The sequence below is a fragment of the Tinamus guttatus genome, unplaced genomic scaffold, assembly GCF_059628265.1.
Source record: "Tinamus guttatus ecotype Peru unplaced genomic scaffold, ASM5962826v1 Tinamus_guttatus_pri_ptg000572l, whole genome shotgun sequence".
Lineage (NCBI taxonomy): Eukaryota > Metazoa > Chordata > Aves > Tinamiformes > Tinamidae > Tinamus > Tinamus guttatus.
In genome coordinates, this window is record NW_028289106.1 from 24,145 (window position 1) to 41,460 (window position 17,316).

The window sequence follows — 17,316 nt, forward strand, 5'->3', positions numbered from 1 at the left end:
ATGAGGAGGAGCTATGGGGAATTCCATGTACAGCGTCACAACCAGGTGACGTTGGGGACATTGGGGACATTGGGGACATGATGAGGAGGAGCTATGGGGAGTTCCATGTACAGCGTCACAACCAGGTGACATTGGGGACATTGGGGACATTGAGGACATGATGAGGAGGAGCTATGGGGAGTTCCATGTACAACGTCACAGCCAGGTGACATTGGGGACATTGGGGACATTGGGGACATTGGGGACATGATGAGGAGGAGCTATGGGGAGTTCCATGTACAGCGTCACAGCCAGGTGACATTGGGGACATTGGGGACATTGGGGACATTGGGGACATGATGAGGAGGAGCTATGGGGAGTTCCATGTACAGCGTCACAACCAGGTGACATTGGGGACATTGGGGACATTGGGGACATGATGAGGAGGAGCTATGGGGAGTTCCATGTCCAGCGTCACAACCAGGTGACATTGGGGACATTGGGGACATTGGGGACATTGGGGACATGATGAGGAGGAGCTATGGGGAGTTCCATGTACAACGTCACAACCAGGTGACATTGGGGACATTGGGGACATTGGGGACATGATGAGGAGGAGCTATGGGGAGTTCCATGTACAGCGTCACAACCAGGTGACATTGGGGACATTGGGGACATTGGGGACATGATGAGGAGGAGCTATGGGGAGTTCCATGTACAACGTCACAACCAGGTGACATTGGGGACATTGGGGACATTGGGGACATGATGAGGAGGAGCTATGGGGAGTTCCATGTACAGCGTCACAACCAGGTGACATTGGGGACATTGGGGACATTGGGGACATTGGGGACATGATGAGGAGGAGCTATGGGGAGTTCCATGTACAGCGTCACAACCAGGTGACATTGGGGACATTGGGGACATTGGGGACATTGGGGACATGATGAGGAGGAGCTATGGGGAGTTCCATGTACAGCGTCACAACCAGGTGACATTGGGGACATTGGGGACATTGGGGACATGATGAGGAGGAGCTATGGGGAGTTCCATGTACAGCGTCACAACCAGGTGACACTGGGGACATTGGGGACATTGGGGACATGATGAGGAGGAGCTATGGGGAGTTCCATGTCCAGCGTCACAACCAGGTGACATTGGGGACATTGGGGACATTGGGGACATTGGGGACATGATGAGGAGGAGCTATGGGGAGTTCCATGTACAGCGTCACAACCAGGTGACGTTGGGGACATTGGGGACATTGGGGACATTGGGGACATGATGAGGAGGAGCTATGGGGAGTTCCATGTACAACGTCACAACCAGGTGACATTGGGGACATTGGGGACATTGGGGACATGATGAGGAGGAGCTATGGGGAGTTCCATGTACAGCGTCACAGCCAGGTGACATTGGGGACATTGGGGACATTGGGGACATTGGGGACATTGGGGACATGATGAGGAGGAGCTATGGGGAGTTCCATGTACAACGTCACAACCAGGTGACATTGGGGACATTGGGGACATTGGGGACATGATGAGGAGGAGCTATGGGGAGTTCCATGTACAGCGTCACAACCAGGTGACATTGGGGACATTGGGGACATTGGGGACATTGGGGACATTGGGGACATGATGAGGAGGAGCTATGGGGAGTTCCATGTACAGCGTCACAACCAGGTGACATTGGGGACATTGGGGACATTGAGGACATGATGAGGAGGAGCTATGGGGAGTTCCATGTACAGCGTCACAACCAGGTGACATTGGGGACATTGGGGACATTGGGGACATGATGAGGAGGAGCTATGGGGAGTTCCATGTACAGCGTCACAACCAGGTGACATTGGGGACATTGGGGACATGATGAGGAGGAGCTATGGGGAGTTCCATGTACAACGTCACAACCAGGTGACATTGGGGACATTGGGGACATTGGGGACATGATGAGGAGGAGCTATGGGGAGTTCCATGTACAGCGTCACAACCAGGTGACATTGGGGACATTGGGGACATTGGGGACATGATGAGGAGGAGCTATGGGGAGTTCCATGTACAGCGTCACAACCAGGTGACATTGGGGACATTGGGGACATTGGGGACATTGGGGACATGATGAGGAGGAGCTATGGGGAGTTCCATGTACAGCGTCACAACCAGGTGACACTGGGGACATTGGGGACATTGGGGACATGATGAGGAGGAGCTATGGGGAGTTCCATGTACAGCGTCACAGCCAGGTGACATTGGGGACATTGGGGACATTGGGGACATTGGGGACATGATGAGGAGGAGCTATGGGGAGTTCCATGTACAACGTCACAACCAGGTGACATTGGGGACATTGGGGACATTGGGGACATGATGAGGAGGAGCTATGGGGAGTTCCATGTACAGCGTCACAACCAGGTGACATTGGGGACATTGGGGACATTGGGGACATGATGAGGAGGAGCTATGGGGAGTTCCATGTACAGCGTCACAACCAGGTGACATTGGGGACATTGGGGACATGATGAGGAGGAGCTATGGGGAGTTCCATGTACAACGTCACAACCAGGTGACATTGGGGACATTGGGGACATTGGGGACATTGGGGACATGATGAGGAGGAGCTATGGGGAGTTCCATGTCCAGCGTCACAACCAGGTGACATTGGGGACATTGGGGACATTGGGGACATTGGGGACATGATGAGGAGGAGCTATGGGGAGTTCCATGTACAGCGTCACAGCCAGGTGACATTGGGGACATTGGGGACATTGGGGACATTGGGGACACTGGGGACATGATGAGGAGGAGCTATGGGGAGTTCCATGTACAGCGTCACAACCAGGTGACATTGGGGACATTGGGGACATTGGGGACATGATGAGGAGGAGCTATGGGGAGTTCCATGTACAGCGTCACAACCAGGTGACGTTGGGGACATTGGGGACATTGGGGACATTGGGGACATGATGAGGAGGAGCTATGGGGAGTTCCATGTACAGCGTCACAACCAGGTGACATTGGGGACATTGGGGACATTGGGGACATTGGGGACATGATGAGGAGGAGCTATGGGGAGTTCCATGTACAGCGTCACAACCAGGTGACATTGGGGACATTGGGGACATTGGGGACATGATGAGGAGGAGCTATGGGGAGTTCCATGTCCAGCGTCACAACCAGGTGACATTGGGGACATTGGGGACATTGGGGACATTGGGGACATGATGAGGAGGAGCTATGGGGAGTTCCATGTACAGCGTCACAACCAGGTGACGTTGGGGACATTGGGGACATTGGGGACATTGGGGACATGATGAGGAGGAGCTATGGGGAGTTCCATGTACAACGTCACAACCAGGTGACATTGGGGACATTGGGGACATTGGGGACATGATGAGGAGGAGCTATGGGGAGTTCCATGTACAGCGTCACAGCCAGGTGACATTGGGGACATTGGGGACATTGGGGACATTGGGGACATTGGGGACATGATGAGGAGGAGCTATGGGGAGTTCCATGTACAACGTCACAACCAGGTGACATTGGGGACATTGGGGACATTGGGGACATGATGAGGAGGAGCTATGGGGAGTTCCATGTACAGCGTCACAACCAGGTGACATTGGGGACATTGGGGACATTGGGGACATTGGGGACATTGGGGACATGATGAGGAGGAGCTATGGGGAGTTCCATGTACAGCGTCACAACCAGGTGACATTGGGGACATTGGGGACATTGAGGACATGATGAGGAGGAGCTATGGGGAGTTCCATGTACAGCGTCACAACCAGGTGACATTGGGGACATTGGGGACATTGGGGACATGATGAGGAGGAGCTATGGGGAGTTCCATGTACAGCGTCACAACCAGGTGACATTGGGGACATTGGGGACATGATGAGGAGGAGCTATGGGGAGTTCCATGTACAACGTCACAACCAGGTGACATTGGGGACATTGGGGACATTGGGGACATGATGAGGAGGAGCTATGGGGAGTTCCATGTACAGCGTCACAACCAGGTGACATTGGGGACATTGGGGACATTGGGGACATGATGAGGAGGAGCTATGGGGAGTTCCATGTACAGCGTCACAACCAGGTGACATTGGGGACATTGGGGACATTGGGGACATTGGGGACATGATGAGGAGGAGCTATGGGGAGTTCCATGTACAGCGTCACAACCAGGTGACATTGGGGACATTGGGGACATTGGGGACATTGGGGACATGATGAGGAGGAGCTATGGGGAGTTCCATGTACAGCGTCACAACCAGGTGACACTGGGGACATTGGGGACATTGGGGACATGATGAGGAGGAGCTATGGGGAGTTCCATGTACAGCGTCACAACCAGGTGACATTGGGGACATTGGGGACATTGGGGACATGATGAGGAGGAGCTATGGGGAGTTCCATGTCCAGCGTCACAACCAGGTGACATTGGGGACATTGGGGACATTGGGGACATTGGGGACATGATGAGGAGGAGCTATGGGGAGTTCCATGTACAGCGTCACAACCAGGTGACGTTGGGGACATTGGGGACATTGGGGACATTGGGGACATGATGAGGAGGAGCTATGGGGAGTTCCATGTACAGCGTCACAGCCAGGTGACATTGGGGACATTGGGGACATTGGGGACATTGGGGACATGATGAGGAGGAGCTATGGGGAGTTCCATGTACAACGTCACAACCAGGTGACATTGGGGACATTGGGGACATTGGGGACATGATGAGGAGGAGCTATGGGGAGTTCCATGTACAGCGTCACAACCAGGTGACATTGGGGACATTGGGGACATGATGAGGAGGAGCTATGGGGAGTTCCATGTACAACGTCACAACCAGGTGACATTGGGGACATTGGGGACATTGGGGACATTGGGGACATGATGAGGAGGAGCTATGGGGAGTTCCATGTCCAGCGTCACAACCAGGTGACATTGGGGACATTGGGGACATTGGGGACATTGGGGACATGATGAGGAGGAGCTATGGGGAGTTCCATGTACAGCGTCACAGCCAGGTGACATTGGGGACATTGGGGACATTGGGGACATTGGGGACACTGGGGACATGATGAGGAGGAGCTATGGGGAGTTCCATGTACAGCGTCACAACCAGGTGACATTGGGGACATTGGGGACATTGGGGACATGATGAGGAGGAGCTATGGGGAGTTCCATGTACAGCGTCACAACCAGGTGACGTTGGGGACATTGGGGACATTGGGGACATTGGGGACATGATGAGGAGGAGCTATGGGGAGTTCCATGTACAGCGTCACAACCAGGTGACATTGGGGACATTGGGGACATTGGGGACATGATGAGGAGGAGCTATGGGGAGTTCCATGTACAGCGTCACAACCAGGTGACATTGGGGACATTGGGGACATTGGGGACATGATGAGGAGGAGCTATGGGGAGTTCCATGTACAACGTCACAACCAGGTGACGTTGGGGACATTGGGGACATTGGGGACATGATGAGGAGGAGCTATGGGGAGTTCCATGTACAGCGACACAACCAGGTGACATTGGGGACATTGGGGACATTGAGGACATGATGAGGAGGAGCTATGGGGAGTTCCATGTACAGCGTCACAACCAGGTGACACTGGGGACATTGGGGACATTGGGGACATGATGAGGAGGAGCTATGGGGAGTTCCATGTCCAGCGTCACAACCAGGTGACATTGGGGACATTGGGGACATTGGGGACATTGGGGACATGATGAGGAGGAGCTATGGGGAGTTCCATGTACAGCGTCACAACCAGGTGACATTGGGGACATTGGGGACATTGGGGACATTGGGGACATGATGAGGAGGAGCTATGGGGAGTTCCATGTACAACGTCACAACCAGGTGACATTGGGGACATTGGGGACATGATGAGGAGGAGCTATGGGGAGTTCCATGTACAACGTCACAACCAGGTGACATTGGGGACATTGGGGACATTGGGGACATGATGAGGAGGAACTATGGGGAGTTCCATGTACAGCGTCACAACCAGGTGACATTGGGGACATTGGGGACATTGGGGACATTGAGGACATGATGAGGAGGAGCTATGGGGAGTTCCATGTACAGCGTCACAACCAGGTGACATTGGGGACATTGGGGACATTGGGGACATGATGAGGAGGAGCTATGGGGAGTTCCATGTACAGCGTCACAACCAGGTGACATTGGGGACATTGGGGACATTGGGGACATTGGGGACATGATGAGGAGGAGCTATGGGGAGTTCCATGTACAGCGTCACAACCAGGTGACATTGGGGACATTGGGGACATTGGGGACATTGGGGACATGATGAGGAGGAGCTATGGGGAATTCCATGTACAACGTCACAACCAGGTGACATTGGGGACATTGGGGACATTGGGGACATGATGAGGAGGAGCTATGGGGAATTCCATGTACAACGTCACAACCAGGTGACACTGGGGACATTGGGGACATTGGGGACATTGGGGACATTGGGGACATGATGAGGAGGAGCTATGGGGAGTTCCATGTACAGCGTCACAACCAGGTGACATTGGGGACATTGGGGACATTGGGGACATTGGGGACATGATGAGGAGGAGCTATGGGGAGTTCCATGTACAGCGTCACAACCAGGTGACATTGGGGACATTGGGGACATTGGGGACATTGGGGACATGATGAGGAGGAGCTATGGGGAGTTCCATGTACAGCGTCACAACCAGGTGACATTGGGGACATTGGGGACATTGGGGACATGATGAGGAGGAGCTATGGGGAATTCCATGTACAGCGTCACAACCAGGTGACATTGGGGACATTGGGGACATTGAGGACATTGGGGACATGATGAGGAGGAGCTATGGGGAGTTCCATGTACAACGTCACAACCAGGTGACATTGGGGACATTGGGGACATTGGGGACATGATGAGGAGGAGCTATGGGGAGTTCCATGTACAGCGTCACAACCAGGTGACATTGGGGACATTGGGGACATTGGGGACATTGGGGACATGATGAGGAGGAGCTATGGGGAGTTCCATGTACAACGTCACAACCAGGTGACATTGGGGACATTGGGGACACATTGGGGCCGATTCCGGCCCTTCCTGGGGCACTTGGGGCTCCCCCTGGGTGGCCCCAGCTGAACGTGTCCCCATTGTCCCCATTGTCCCCTTTCCCCATTGTCCCCTGTCCCCCCCATTTTCCCCATGTGCCCCGTCCCCCGTGTTGTCCCCCTTGTCCCCATTGTCCCCATTGTCCCCATGTCCCTCCCTTGTCCTCAATGTCCCCATGTCCCCATTGTCCCCATGTCCCTGCGCCCCCCTGTCCCTCCCCATTGTCCCCATTGTCCCCATTGTCTCCATTGTCCCTGTTATCCCCCTTGTCCCCATTGTCCCCATGTCCCCTCATTGTCCCCGTTGTCCCCTGTCCCCATGCCCCTCTCTCCCCATGTCTCTGTGTCCCCCCATTGTCCCCGTCCCCATGTCCCCGTTGTCCCTCTGTCCTCATTGTGTCGCTGTCACCCTGTTGTCCCCATTGTCGCTCTGTCCTCCCTGTCCCCATGTCCCCCCCGTCCTCCCTTGTCCCCATGTCCCCATGTCCCCCCCTTGTCCCTGTTGTCCCCATTGTCCCTCTGTCCTCCCTGTCTCCCCATTGTCCCCATTGTCCCCATCCTCCCATCCCGCTCATTGTCCCCAATGTCCCCATGTCCCCTCTTGTCCCCATTGTCCCCATTGTCCCCATCCTCCCGTCCCCCTCATTGTCCCCATTGTCCCCATGTCCCCCCGTTGTCCCCATTGTCCCCATGTCTCCCCTTGTCCCCGTTGTCCCCATTGTCCCCATCCTCCCGTCCCCCTCATTGTCCCCAATGTCCCCATGTCCCCCCCTTGTCCCCCTGTCCCCATTGTCCCCCTGTCCCCCCGTTGTCCCCATTGTCCCCCTGTCCCCCCTTGTCCCCATGTCCCCATGTCCCCCCTGTCCCCTCATTGTCCCCATTGTCCCCCAGGAGGACGAGCGCCGCGTGGCCGAGCTGGGCCGGGCGCTGGAGGCCCTGGGACCCCCGGAGGCCTCGGGGCTCCTGTCGGATCTACCGGGATACGTGGAGGCCGCGCGGGGGCTGCGGGCGGCGCGGGGACACCTGCAGGTGACATTGGGGACAATGGGGACAATGGGGACAATGGGGGAACATGGGGGACATGGGGACATTGGGGACATGGGGGACATTGGGGACATGGGGACCTGCCGGGATACGTGGAGGCCACGCGGGGGCTGCGGGCGGCGCGGGGACACCTGCAGGTGACATTGGGGACAATGGGGACATGGGGACATGGGGACATGGGGACAATGGGGACATTGGGGACGTGGGGACCTGCCGGGATACGTGGAGGCCGCGCGGGGGCTGCGGGCGGCGCGGGGACACCTGCAGGTGACAATGACATTGGGGACAATGGGGACATGGGGGGACATGGGGGGACATGGGGACATGGGGGACAATGGGGACATTGGGGACATGGGGGGATACGTGGAGGCCGCGCGGGGGCTGCGGGCGGCGCGGGGACACCTGCAGGTGACAATGACATGGGGGACAATGGGGACAATGGGGACAATGGGGACATGGGGGACATGGGGGACATGGGGGACATTGCGGACATGGGGGGACATTGGGGACATGGGAGGCCATTGGGGACATGGGGACCTGCCGGGATACGTGGAGGCCGCGCGGGGGCTGCGGGCGGCGCAGGGACACCTGCAGGTGACAATGGGGACAATGGGGGACATGGGGGACACAGGGGACATGGGGGACATTGGGGACATGGGGGACATGGGGACATTGGGGACATGGGGACCTGCCGGGATACGTGGAGGCCACGCGGGGGCTGCGGGCGGCGCGGGGACACCTGCAGGTGACATTGGGGACAATGGGGACAATGGGGACATGGGGGACATGGGGACATGGGGGACATGGGGGATATGGGGACATGGGGGGACATGGGGGACATGGGGGACATTGGGGGATATTAGGGACATGGGGGACAATGGGGACATGGGGACATGGGGACCTGCCGGGATACGTGGAGGCCACGCGGGGGCTGCGGGAGGCGCGGGGACACCTGCAGGTGACAATGACAATGGGGACAATGGGGGACATGGGGACATGGGGGACATCGGGGACACGGGGGGACATGGGGGACATGGGGGACAATGGGGACATGGGGACATGGGGGGACATGGGGGGACATGGGGGGACATGGGGGACATGGGGGACATTGGAGGACATTGGGGACACTGGGGACAATGGGGACATTGGGGACATGGGGGGACATTGGGGACATTGGGACATGGGGACACGGGACGGGCAGCCCCTGCAGGGTCCCCAATGGCCCCTGTGTGGTTGGGGTCACCCTGTCGGGTTGGGGGTCCCCGGGTGCCACCTCGATGTCACTGGGGTCCCCGGGTGCCACCTCGGTGATGTTGGGTCCCCTGGGGGGGGTGTCCCCGGGTGTCCCCTTGGTGGCACTGGGTGTCCCTGGGGGTGTCCCCGCTGTCCCCGCTGTCCCCGGTGGCCCCGGTGGCCCCGGTGACGCTGTCCCCGCTGGCAGCGCCTGGTGGCCGAGTCCCCCACGGGGTGTCCCGGGGGGGGTGTCCCCGCTGTCCCCGCTGTCCCCAGGGGTGTCCCCGCTGTCCCCGGTGGCCCCAATGTCCCCGGTGACGCTGTCCCCGCTGGCAGCGCCTGGTGGCCGAGTCCCCCGCGGGGTGTCCCCGCTGTCCCCGCTGTCCCCAGGGGTGTCCCCGCTGTCCCGGGTGTCCCAGGGGGGTGTCCCCGCTGTCCCCGCTGTCCCCGCTGTCCCCAATGTCCCCGGTGACGCTGTCCCCGCTGGCAGCGCCTGGTGGCCGAGTCCCCCGCAGGGTGTCCCGGGTGGGTGTCCCCGGTGTCCCCGCTGTCCCCAGGGGTGTCCCCGCTGTCCCCAATGTCCCCGGTGACGCTGTCCCCGCTGGCAGCGCCTGGTGGCCGAGTCCCTCGCGGGGTGTCCCGGGTGGGTGTCCCCGCTGTCCCCAGGGCTGTCCCCACTGTCCCCGCTGTCCCCGCTGTCCCCAATGTCCCCGGTGACGCTGTCCCCGCTGGCAGCGCCTGGTGGCCGAGTCCCCCGCGGGGCTCAAGGCTCTGGCGCCCGGGCGGGTTCTGGTCCTGGACACCCCGGAGCACCGGAACGCGCCGGCCGTCCTGCTGCAGGTACCGGGTGTCCCCGAGTGTCCCCAAGGGTCCCCAAGGTGTCCCTTGTGTGTCCTATGTGTCCCTTGTGTGTCCTATGTGCGTCCCTGCTGCAGGTACCGCGTGTCCCCGAGTGTCCCCAAGGGTCCCCGAGTGTCCCCAAGGGTCCCCAAGGGTCCCCAAGGGTCCCCAGGGTGTCCCTTGTGTGTCCTATGTGTCCCTTGTGTGTCCTATGTGCATCCCTGCTGCAGGTACCGGGTGTCCCCAAGGGTCCCCAAGGGTCCCCGAGTGTCCCCGAGTGTCTCCAAGGGTGCCAAAGGGTCCCCAAGGGTCCCCAGGGTGTCCTTTGTGTCCCTGCTGCAGGTACCAGGTGTCCCCAAGTGTCCCCAAGGGTCCCCACGTGTCCCCGAGGTGTCCCTGTGTCCCCTTTTGTGTCCTATGTGCGTCCCTGCTGCATGTACCGCGTGTCCAAGTGTCCCTAAGTGTCCCCAGATGTCCCCCTGTGTCCCCATGTGTCCCCACATGGCCCCATGTGTCTCCAGGGTGTCCCCAGGGTGTCCCCACGTATCCCCATTTCTCTCCAAAGTCCCGCTATGTCCCCAATGTCCCCATGTCCCCGATGTCCCCATGTCCTCCCATGTCCCCATGTCTCCAATGTCTCCATGTCCCCAGTGTCCCCATGTCCCCATGTCCCCCCCATGTCCCCATGTCCTCCCATGTCCCCATGTCTCCAATGTCTCCATGTCCCAATGTCCCCATGTCCCCCCAATGTCTCCATGTCCCCAGTGTCCCCATGTCCCCCCATGTCCCTGTGTCCCCCCATTGTCCCCCATGTCCCCACGTCCCCCCATTGTCCCCCTGATGTCCCTATGTCCTCCCATGTCCCCCATGTCCCCATGTCTCCATGTCCCCTCATGTCCCCCCATTGTCCCCATGTCCCCCCATTGTCCCCCATGTCCCCACGTCCCCCCATTGTCCCCATTGTCCCCAGGCCAGCGCGGGCGCCTCCGGCCGGACTCTCTCCGTCCTCGTCCTCTGCGAGAAGCCCCCGAGCGAGGGGGGGCCCCCCCGGGACGTCCCCCCCCCCCCGGACGTCCCCTACCCCGAGGACCTGCAGCTCACGCGGCTCTTCGTGCCCGAGGGTGCGGCCGGACGCCTGGGCCCTCTATGGGGCAGGGCCCTCTATGGGGCAGGGGGTGCTCGGACGCCTGGGCCCTCTATGGGGCAGGGGACGCCCGGACGCCGGGGCCCTCTATGGGGCAGGGGGTGCCCGGACGCCTGGGCCCTCTATGGGGCAGGGCCCTCTATGGGGCAGGGGGTGCCCGGACACCTGGGCCCTCTATGGGGCAGGGGGGGCGCCCGGACGCCTGGGCCCTCTATGGGGCAGGGGGTGCCTGGACGCCTGGGCCCTCTATGGGGCAGGGCCCTCTATGGGGCAGGGGGGACACCTGGGCCCTCTATGGGGCAGGGCCCTCTATGGGGCAGGGGGTGCTCGGACGCCTGGGCCCTCTATGGGGCAGGGCCCTTCTATGGGGCAGGGGGGACACCTGGGCCCTCTATGGGCAGGGCCCTCTATGGGGCAGGGGGTGCTCGGACGCCTGGGCCCTTCTATGGGGCAGGGGGTGCCCGGATGCCTGGGCCCCTCTATGGGGCAGGGGGGGTGCCCGGACGCCTGGGCCCTTCTATGGGCCAGGGGTGCTCGGACGCCTGGGCCCCTCTATGGGGCAGGGCCCTCTATGGGGCAGGGGGGGTGCCCGGACGCCTGGGCCCTTCTATGGGCCAGGGGTGCTCGGACGCCTGGGCCCCTCTATGGGGCAGGGCCCTCTATGGGGCAGGGGGCGCCTGGACGCCTGGGCCCCTCGAGGTGTCCCTAGGGGGGGTCCCCGTCCCCTGACCCCCCCCGGACGCCTGGGCCCCTCGGGGTGTCCCTAGGGGGTGTCCCCATCCCCTGACCCCCCCGGACGCCTGGGCCCCTCGGGGTGTCCCTAGGGGGTGTCCCCGTCCCCCGACCCCCCCCCGGACGCCTGGGCCCCTCGGGGTGTCCCTAGGGGGGGTCCCCGTCCCCCTGACCCCCCCCGGACGCCTGGGCCCCCAGGTCCGCCCTCCCTGGCCCTGCGGACGCTCCGGCCCGAGGACGTCGCCGCCGTCACCGCCCGGAGCCTCCGGATCAACCCGGAGCGGCTGCTCCAGGAAGTGCAGCCCCCCCCCCGCGGCAGGTGGGGACACGTTGGGGACATGGGGACACGTTGGGGACATGGGGACACCCCATGGGGGGCGCTGGTTTGGGGGGGGGCCTGGATTTGGGGGGGTCCCGGGGGGGGGGGGTCGTGGGTCTGGGGTCCCTGGGGGGGTCCCTGGACTCCCATAGAGCCCAATGGGGGGCGCTGGTTGGGGGGGGGGTCCTGGATTTGGGGGGGTCTCTGGGGGGAGGGATTTGGGGGTCTGGGGGGGGGGGGTCCTGGATATGGAGGGGGGGTCATGGGGGGGTCCCCAATCAGCCCCCCCCCCCGGGGGGTCCTGGGAGAGTCCCTGGATTTGGGGTTCGGGGGGGGTCTGGATTTGGGGGGGGTCCCTGGGTCTGGGGGGGGCCCGGGGGGGGGAATTCCTGAATTTGGGGGCCCCGGGGGGGTCCTGGATTTGGGGGGGGGGGTCCCTGGGGCTGGGGGGGGGAATTTGGGGATCGTTGGGGGGGGCTCCTAGATATGGGGGGGCTCCTTTTGGGGGTCCCCAATCCCATTTTGGGGGTCCCCAACCCCATTTTTGGGGTCCCCAACCCCGTTTTGGGGGGTCCCCAACCCCATTTTGGGGTCCCCAACCCCATTTTGGGGGTCCCCATCCCCATTTTGGGGTCCCCAACCCCGTTTTTGGGGGGGTCTCTCACCTCCCCCCCCCCCCAGGAGAGCCCCCCCCTCGGAGGCCCCCCCGGGGGGGGGGGGCGGCGGCGCTGGCGGCCGAATTGGGGCGCCTGGCGGGGGGGGGGGGGCCCCTCCCGCTGCTGCCGCCCCCCCCCGCGGGCCCCCCCGCGGCGCTGGAGGCCGCGGCCGCCGTCCGGGAGCTGGAGGCCAAAGTGGGGGGGTTCCGGTGCGTGCGGAGCCCCCGCTTCCGGGAGCAGGTACCGGAAAACCGGGATTTGGGGGGAAAACCGGCGAGTTTGGGCAAAAACGGGGCTTTGGGGCGAAAACGGGGGAATTCGGGCAAAAACGGGGGGTCTGGGGGCTCCGAGGGGCCCTGTGTCCCCCATGGGGGTTCCGGTGCGTGCGGAGCCCCCGCTTCCCGGAGCAGGTACCGGAAAACCGGGAAAACCGGGATTTGGGGGGAAAACGGCGAGTTTGGGCAAAAACGGGGCTTTGGGGCGAAAATGGGGGGTTTGGGGTGAAAACGGGGGAATTTGGGCAAAAACGGGGGGTTTGGGGCGGAAACGGGGGGTCTGGGGCTCCGAGGGGCCCTGTGTCCCCCCATGGGGGTTCCGGTGCGTGCGGAGCCCCCGCTTCCGGGAGCAGGTACCGGAAAACCGGGATTTGGGGGGAAAACCGGCGAGTTTGGGCAAAAACGGGGCTTTGGGGCGAAAACGGGGGAATTCGGGCAAAAACGGGGGAATTCAGGCAAAAACGGGGCTTTGGGGCGAAAACGGGGGAATTCGGGCAAAAACGGGGGGTCTGGGCGGAAACGGGGGGTCTGGGGGCTCCGAGGGGCCCTGTGTCCCCCCATGGGGGTTCCGGTGCGTGCGGAGCCCCGCTTCCCGGAGCAGGTACCGGAAAACCGGGAAAACTGGGATTTGGGGGGAAAACCGGGGAGTTTGGGCAAAAACGGGGCTTTGGGGCGAAAACGGGGGAATTCGGGCAAAAACGGGGGGTTTGAGGCAAAACAGGGGGTTTGGGGTGAAAACGGGGGAATTCAGGCAAAAACGGGTGGTTTGGGGCAAAAATGGGGGGGTTGGGGTGAAAACAGGGGAATTTGGGCAAAAACGGAGGGTTTGGGGCAGAGACGGGGAGTCTGGGGTGAAAATGAGGGAATTCGGGCAAAAACAGGGGTTTGGGGTGAAAACGGGGGAGTTTGGGCAAAAATGGGGTGTTTAGGGTGAGGATGGGGAGTTTGGGGTGAAAATGGGGAGTTTTGGCTTCCCTCTGGCCCTGTATCCACCTCCTGGGGGGTATTTTCTCGCTCGAAGGGGGGGTATTTCCCTGCCACAGGGGGTATTTCCCGCCCCTTGGGGGTTATTTACCCCCCCAGGGGGTATTTACCCCCCCCATCGGGGTATTCCACCCCCATCGGGGTATTTCCCCCCCCCGGGGTTATTTCCCCCCCCATCGGGATATTTCCCCCCCCCATCGGGGTATTTCCCCCCCCCCCGGGGTATTTCCCCCCCCAGGGGGTATTTACCCCCCCCATCGGGGTATTCCCCCCCCCGGGGGTATTTCCCCCCCCCATCGGGTATTTCCCCCCCCACATTGGGGTATTTCCCCCCCTCGCGGTATTTCCCCCCCACATTGGGGTATTCCCCCCCCCCGGGGTATTTCCCCCCCACATTGGGGTATTTACCCATTCCCAGGGTTATTTCCCCCCCCCATTGGGGTATTCCCCCCCCCCCATTGGGGTATTTCCCCCCCCCCCGGGGGTATTTCCCCCCCCCATTGGGGTATTTTCCCGTTTTTCCCAGTTCCTCCTGGAATCCTCCCGCCAGGAGCTCCGGGAGCAGCTGGAGCGGCTCCGGTTCCGCCTGTCGGACCAGGCGCTGCTGCTGCTGCCCGAGTACCGCCAGCGCCTGCAGGTGACACCAACGAGTCCCCATGTCCCCAATGTCCCCAACGTCCCCAATGTGTCACCATGGTGTCCCCAAGGTGTCCCCAATGTCCCCAATGTCCCCAAGGTGTCACCAGGGTGTCCCTGCTGCTGCTGCCCGAGTACCGCCAGCGCCTGCAGGTGACACCGGTGTCCCCAATGTCCGTCCCAGTCCCAGTGTGTCCCTAAGGTGTCCCCAAGGTGTCACCATGGTGTCCCCAGGGTGTCCCTGCTGCTGCTGCCCGAGTACCGCCAGCGCCTGCAGGTGACACCGGTGTCCCCATGTCCCCAATGTCCCCAATGTGTCCCCAAGGTGTCCCCAATGTCCCCAAGGTGTCCCCAATGTGTCACCAGGGTGTCCCCAGGGTGTCCCTGCTGCTGCTGCCCGAGTACCGGCAGCGCCTGCAGGTGACACCGGTGTCCCCAACGTCCCCAAGGTGTCCCCAAGGTGTCCCCAAGGTGTCACCAGGGTGTCCCCAAGGTGTCCCCAATGTCCCCAAGGTGTCACCATGGTGTCCCCGGGGTGTCCCTGCTGCTGCCCGAGTACCGGCAGCGCCTGCAGGTGACACCGGTGTCCCCAATGTCCCCAACGTGTCCCCAAGGTGTCCCCTGTGTGTCCCCCATGTCCCCAATGTCCCCATGTCCCCAGGTGCTCCGCTCCATGGGTCACGTGGACGTGGACGGCGCCGTGCAGGTGTCCCCATGTCCCCATTATGTCCCCAATGTCCCCAATGTCCCCATGATGTCCCCAATGTCCCCATGATGTCCCCATGTCCCCCATGTCCCCATGATGTCCCCAATGTCCCCATGGTGTCCCCATGTCCCCAGTGTCCCCAGGTGCTCCAGTCCCTGGGTTACGTGGACGCCGCCGGCGCCGTGCGGGTGTCCCCATGTCCCCAATGTCCCCATGATGTCCCCATGTCCCCAACGTGTCCCCATGTCCCCAGGTGCTCCAGTCCCTCGGCTACGTGGACGCCGCCGGCGCCGTCCGTCTCCCCGGCCGGGTGGCCCTGGGGCTGCGGACGCAGGAGCTGCTGCTCACGGAGCTGCTGCTGGGGAACGTCCTGTGTCCCCTGCGGCCACCCGAGGTGGCGGCGCTGCTGTCCTGCGTCACCGGGGCCACCGCCGGGGCCACCAACGGGGACACGGCCACCAAGCTGGGCCCGCTGCCCCCGGCGCTGCGACAGGTACCACCTGTGTCCCCATAGTGTGTCATTGTGTCCCCTTGTGTGTCATTGTGTCCCTTGTGTCCCCTGTGTGTGTCCTGTGTGTCCCCTGTGTGTCCCATTGTGTCCCCTGTGTGTCCTGTGTGTCCCATTGTGTCCCCATTGTGTGTCATTGTGTCCCCTTGTGTCCCCTGTGTCCTGTGTGTCCCCTGTGTGTCCCCTGTGTCCCCTGTGTCCCCTGCGGCCACCGGAGGTGGCGGCGCTGCTGTCCTGCGTCACCGGGGCCACCGCCAGGGACAGCGGGGCCACCAACGGGGACACGGCCGCCAAGCTGGGCCCGCTGCCCCCGGCGCTGCGACAGGTACCGCCCCCTGTGTCCCCATTGTGTGTCATTGTGTCCCCATTGTGTGCCATTGTGTCCCCTTGTGTCCCCATTGTGTGTCATTGTGTCCCCTTGTGTCCCCATTGTGTCCCCTTGTGTCCCCTTGTGTCCCCATTGTGTGTCATTGTGTCCCCTTGTGTCCCTTGTGTGTCCCCTGTGTCCCCTGCGGCCACCCGAGGTGGCGGCGCTGCTGTCCTGCGTCACCGGGGCCACCGCCGGGGCCACCAACGGGGACACGGCCGCCAAGCTGGGCCCGCTGCCCCCGGCGCTGCGACAGGTACCGCCCCCTGTGTCCCCTTGTGTCCCATTGTGTGTGATTGTGTCCCCTTGTGTGTCATTGTGTCCCCTGTGTGTGTCCTGTGTGTCCCCATTGTGTCCCCTGTGTCCCCTGCGGCCACCCGAGGTGGCGGCGCTGCTGTCCTGCGTCACCGGGGCCACCGCCAGGGACAGCGGGGCCACCAACGGGGACACGGCCACCAAGCTGGGCCCGCTGCCCCCGGCGCTGCGACAGGTACCACCTGTGTCCCCATTGTGTGTCATTGTGTCCCCTTGTGTGTCATTGTGTCCCCTTGTGTCCCCTGTGTCCCCATTGTGTCCCCATTGTGTCCCCTGTGTGTGTCCTGTGTGTCCCCATTGTGTCCCCTGTGTCCCCTGTGTGTCCCCTGTGTGTCCCATTGTGTCCTCATTGTGTGTCATTGTGTCCCCTTGTGTCCCCATTGTGTCCCCTTGTGTCCCCTGTGTGTCCCCTTGTGTCCCCTTGTGTCCCCATTGTGTCCCCTTGTG

General features: G+C 61.9%; 1 protein-coding gene across 1 annotated transcript in view; it reads left to right on the plus strand.

Annotated features, from left to right (window-relative positions):
- The window catches only part of SKIC2 (SKI2 subunit of superkiller complex), a gene marked incomplete at its 3' end in the record, with an annotated part of 33,125 nt that extends 16,081 nt beyond the window's left edge, over positions 1–17,044 (plus strand). Inside the window, 10 exon segments of the mRNA XM_088534577.1 lie at positions 8,002–8,139; positions 10,123–10,236; positions 11,198–11,348; positions 12,302–12,422; positions 13,123–13,318; positions 14,864–14,974; positions 15,933–16,172; positions 16,405–16,512; positions 16,712–16,810; positions 16,937–17,044. Coding sequence (XP_088390703.1) covers positions 8,002–8,139; positions 10,123–10,236; positions 11,198–11,348; positions 12,302–12,422; positions 13,123–13,318; positions 14,864–14,974; positions 15,933–16,172; positions 16,405–16,512; positions 16,712–16,810; positions 16,937–17,044 — 1,386 coding nt within the window.
- Positions 17,045–17,316: the final 272 nt, after the last annotated feature.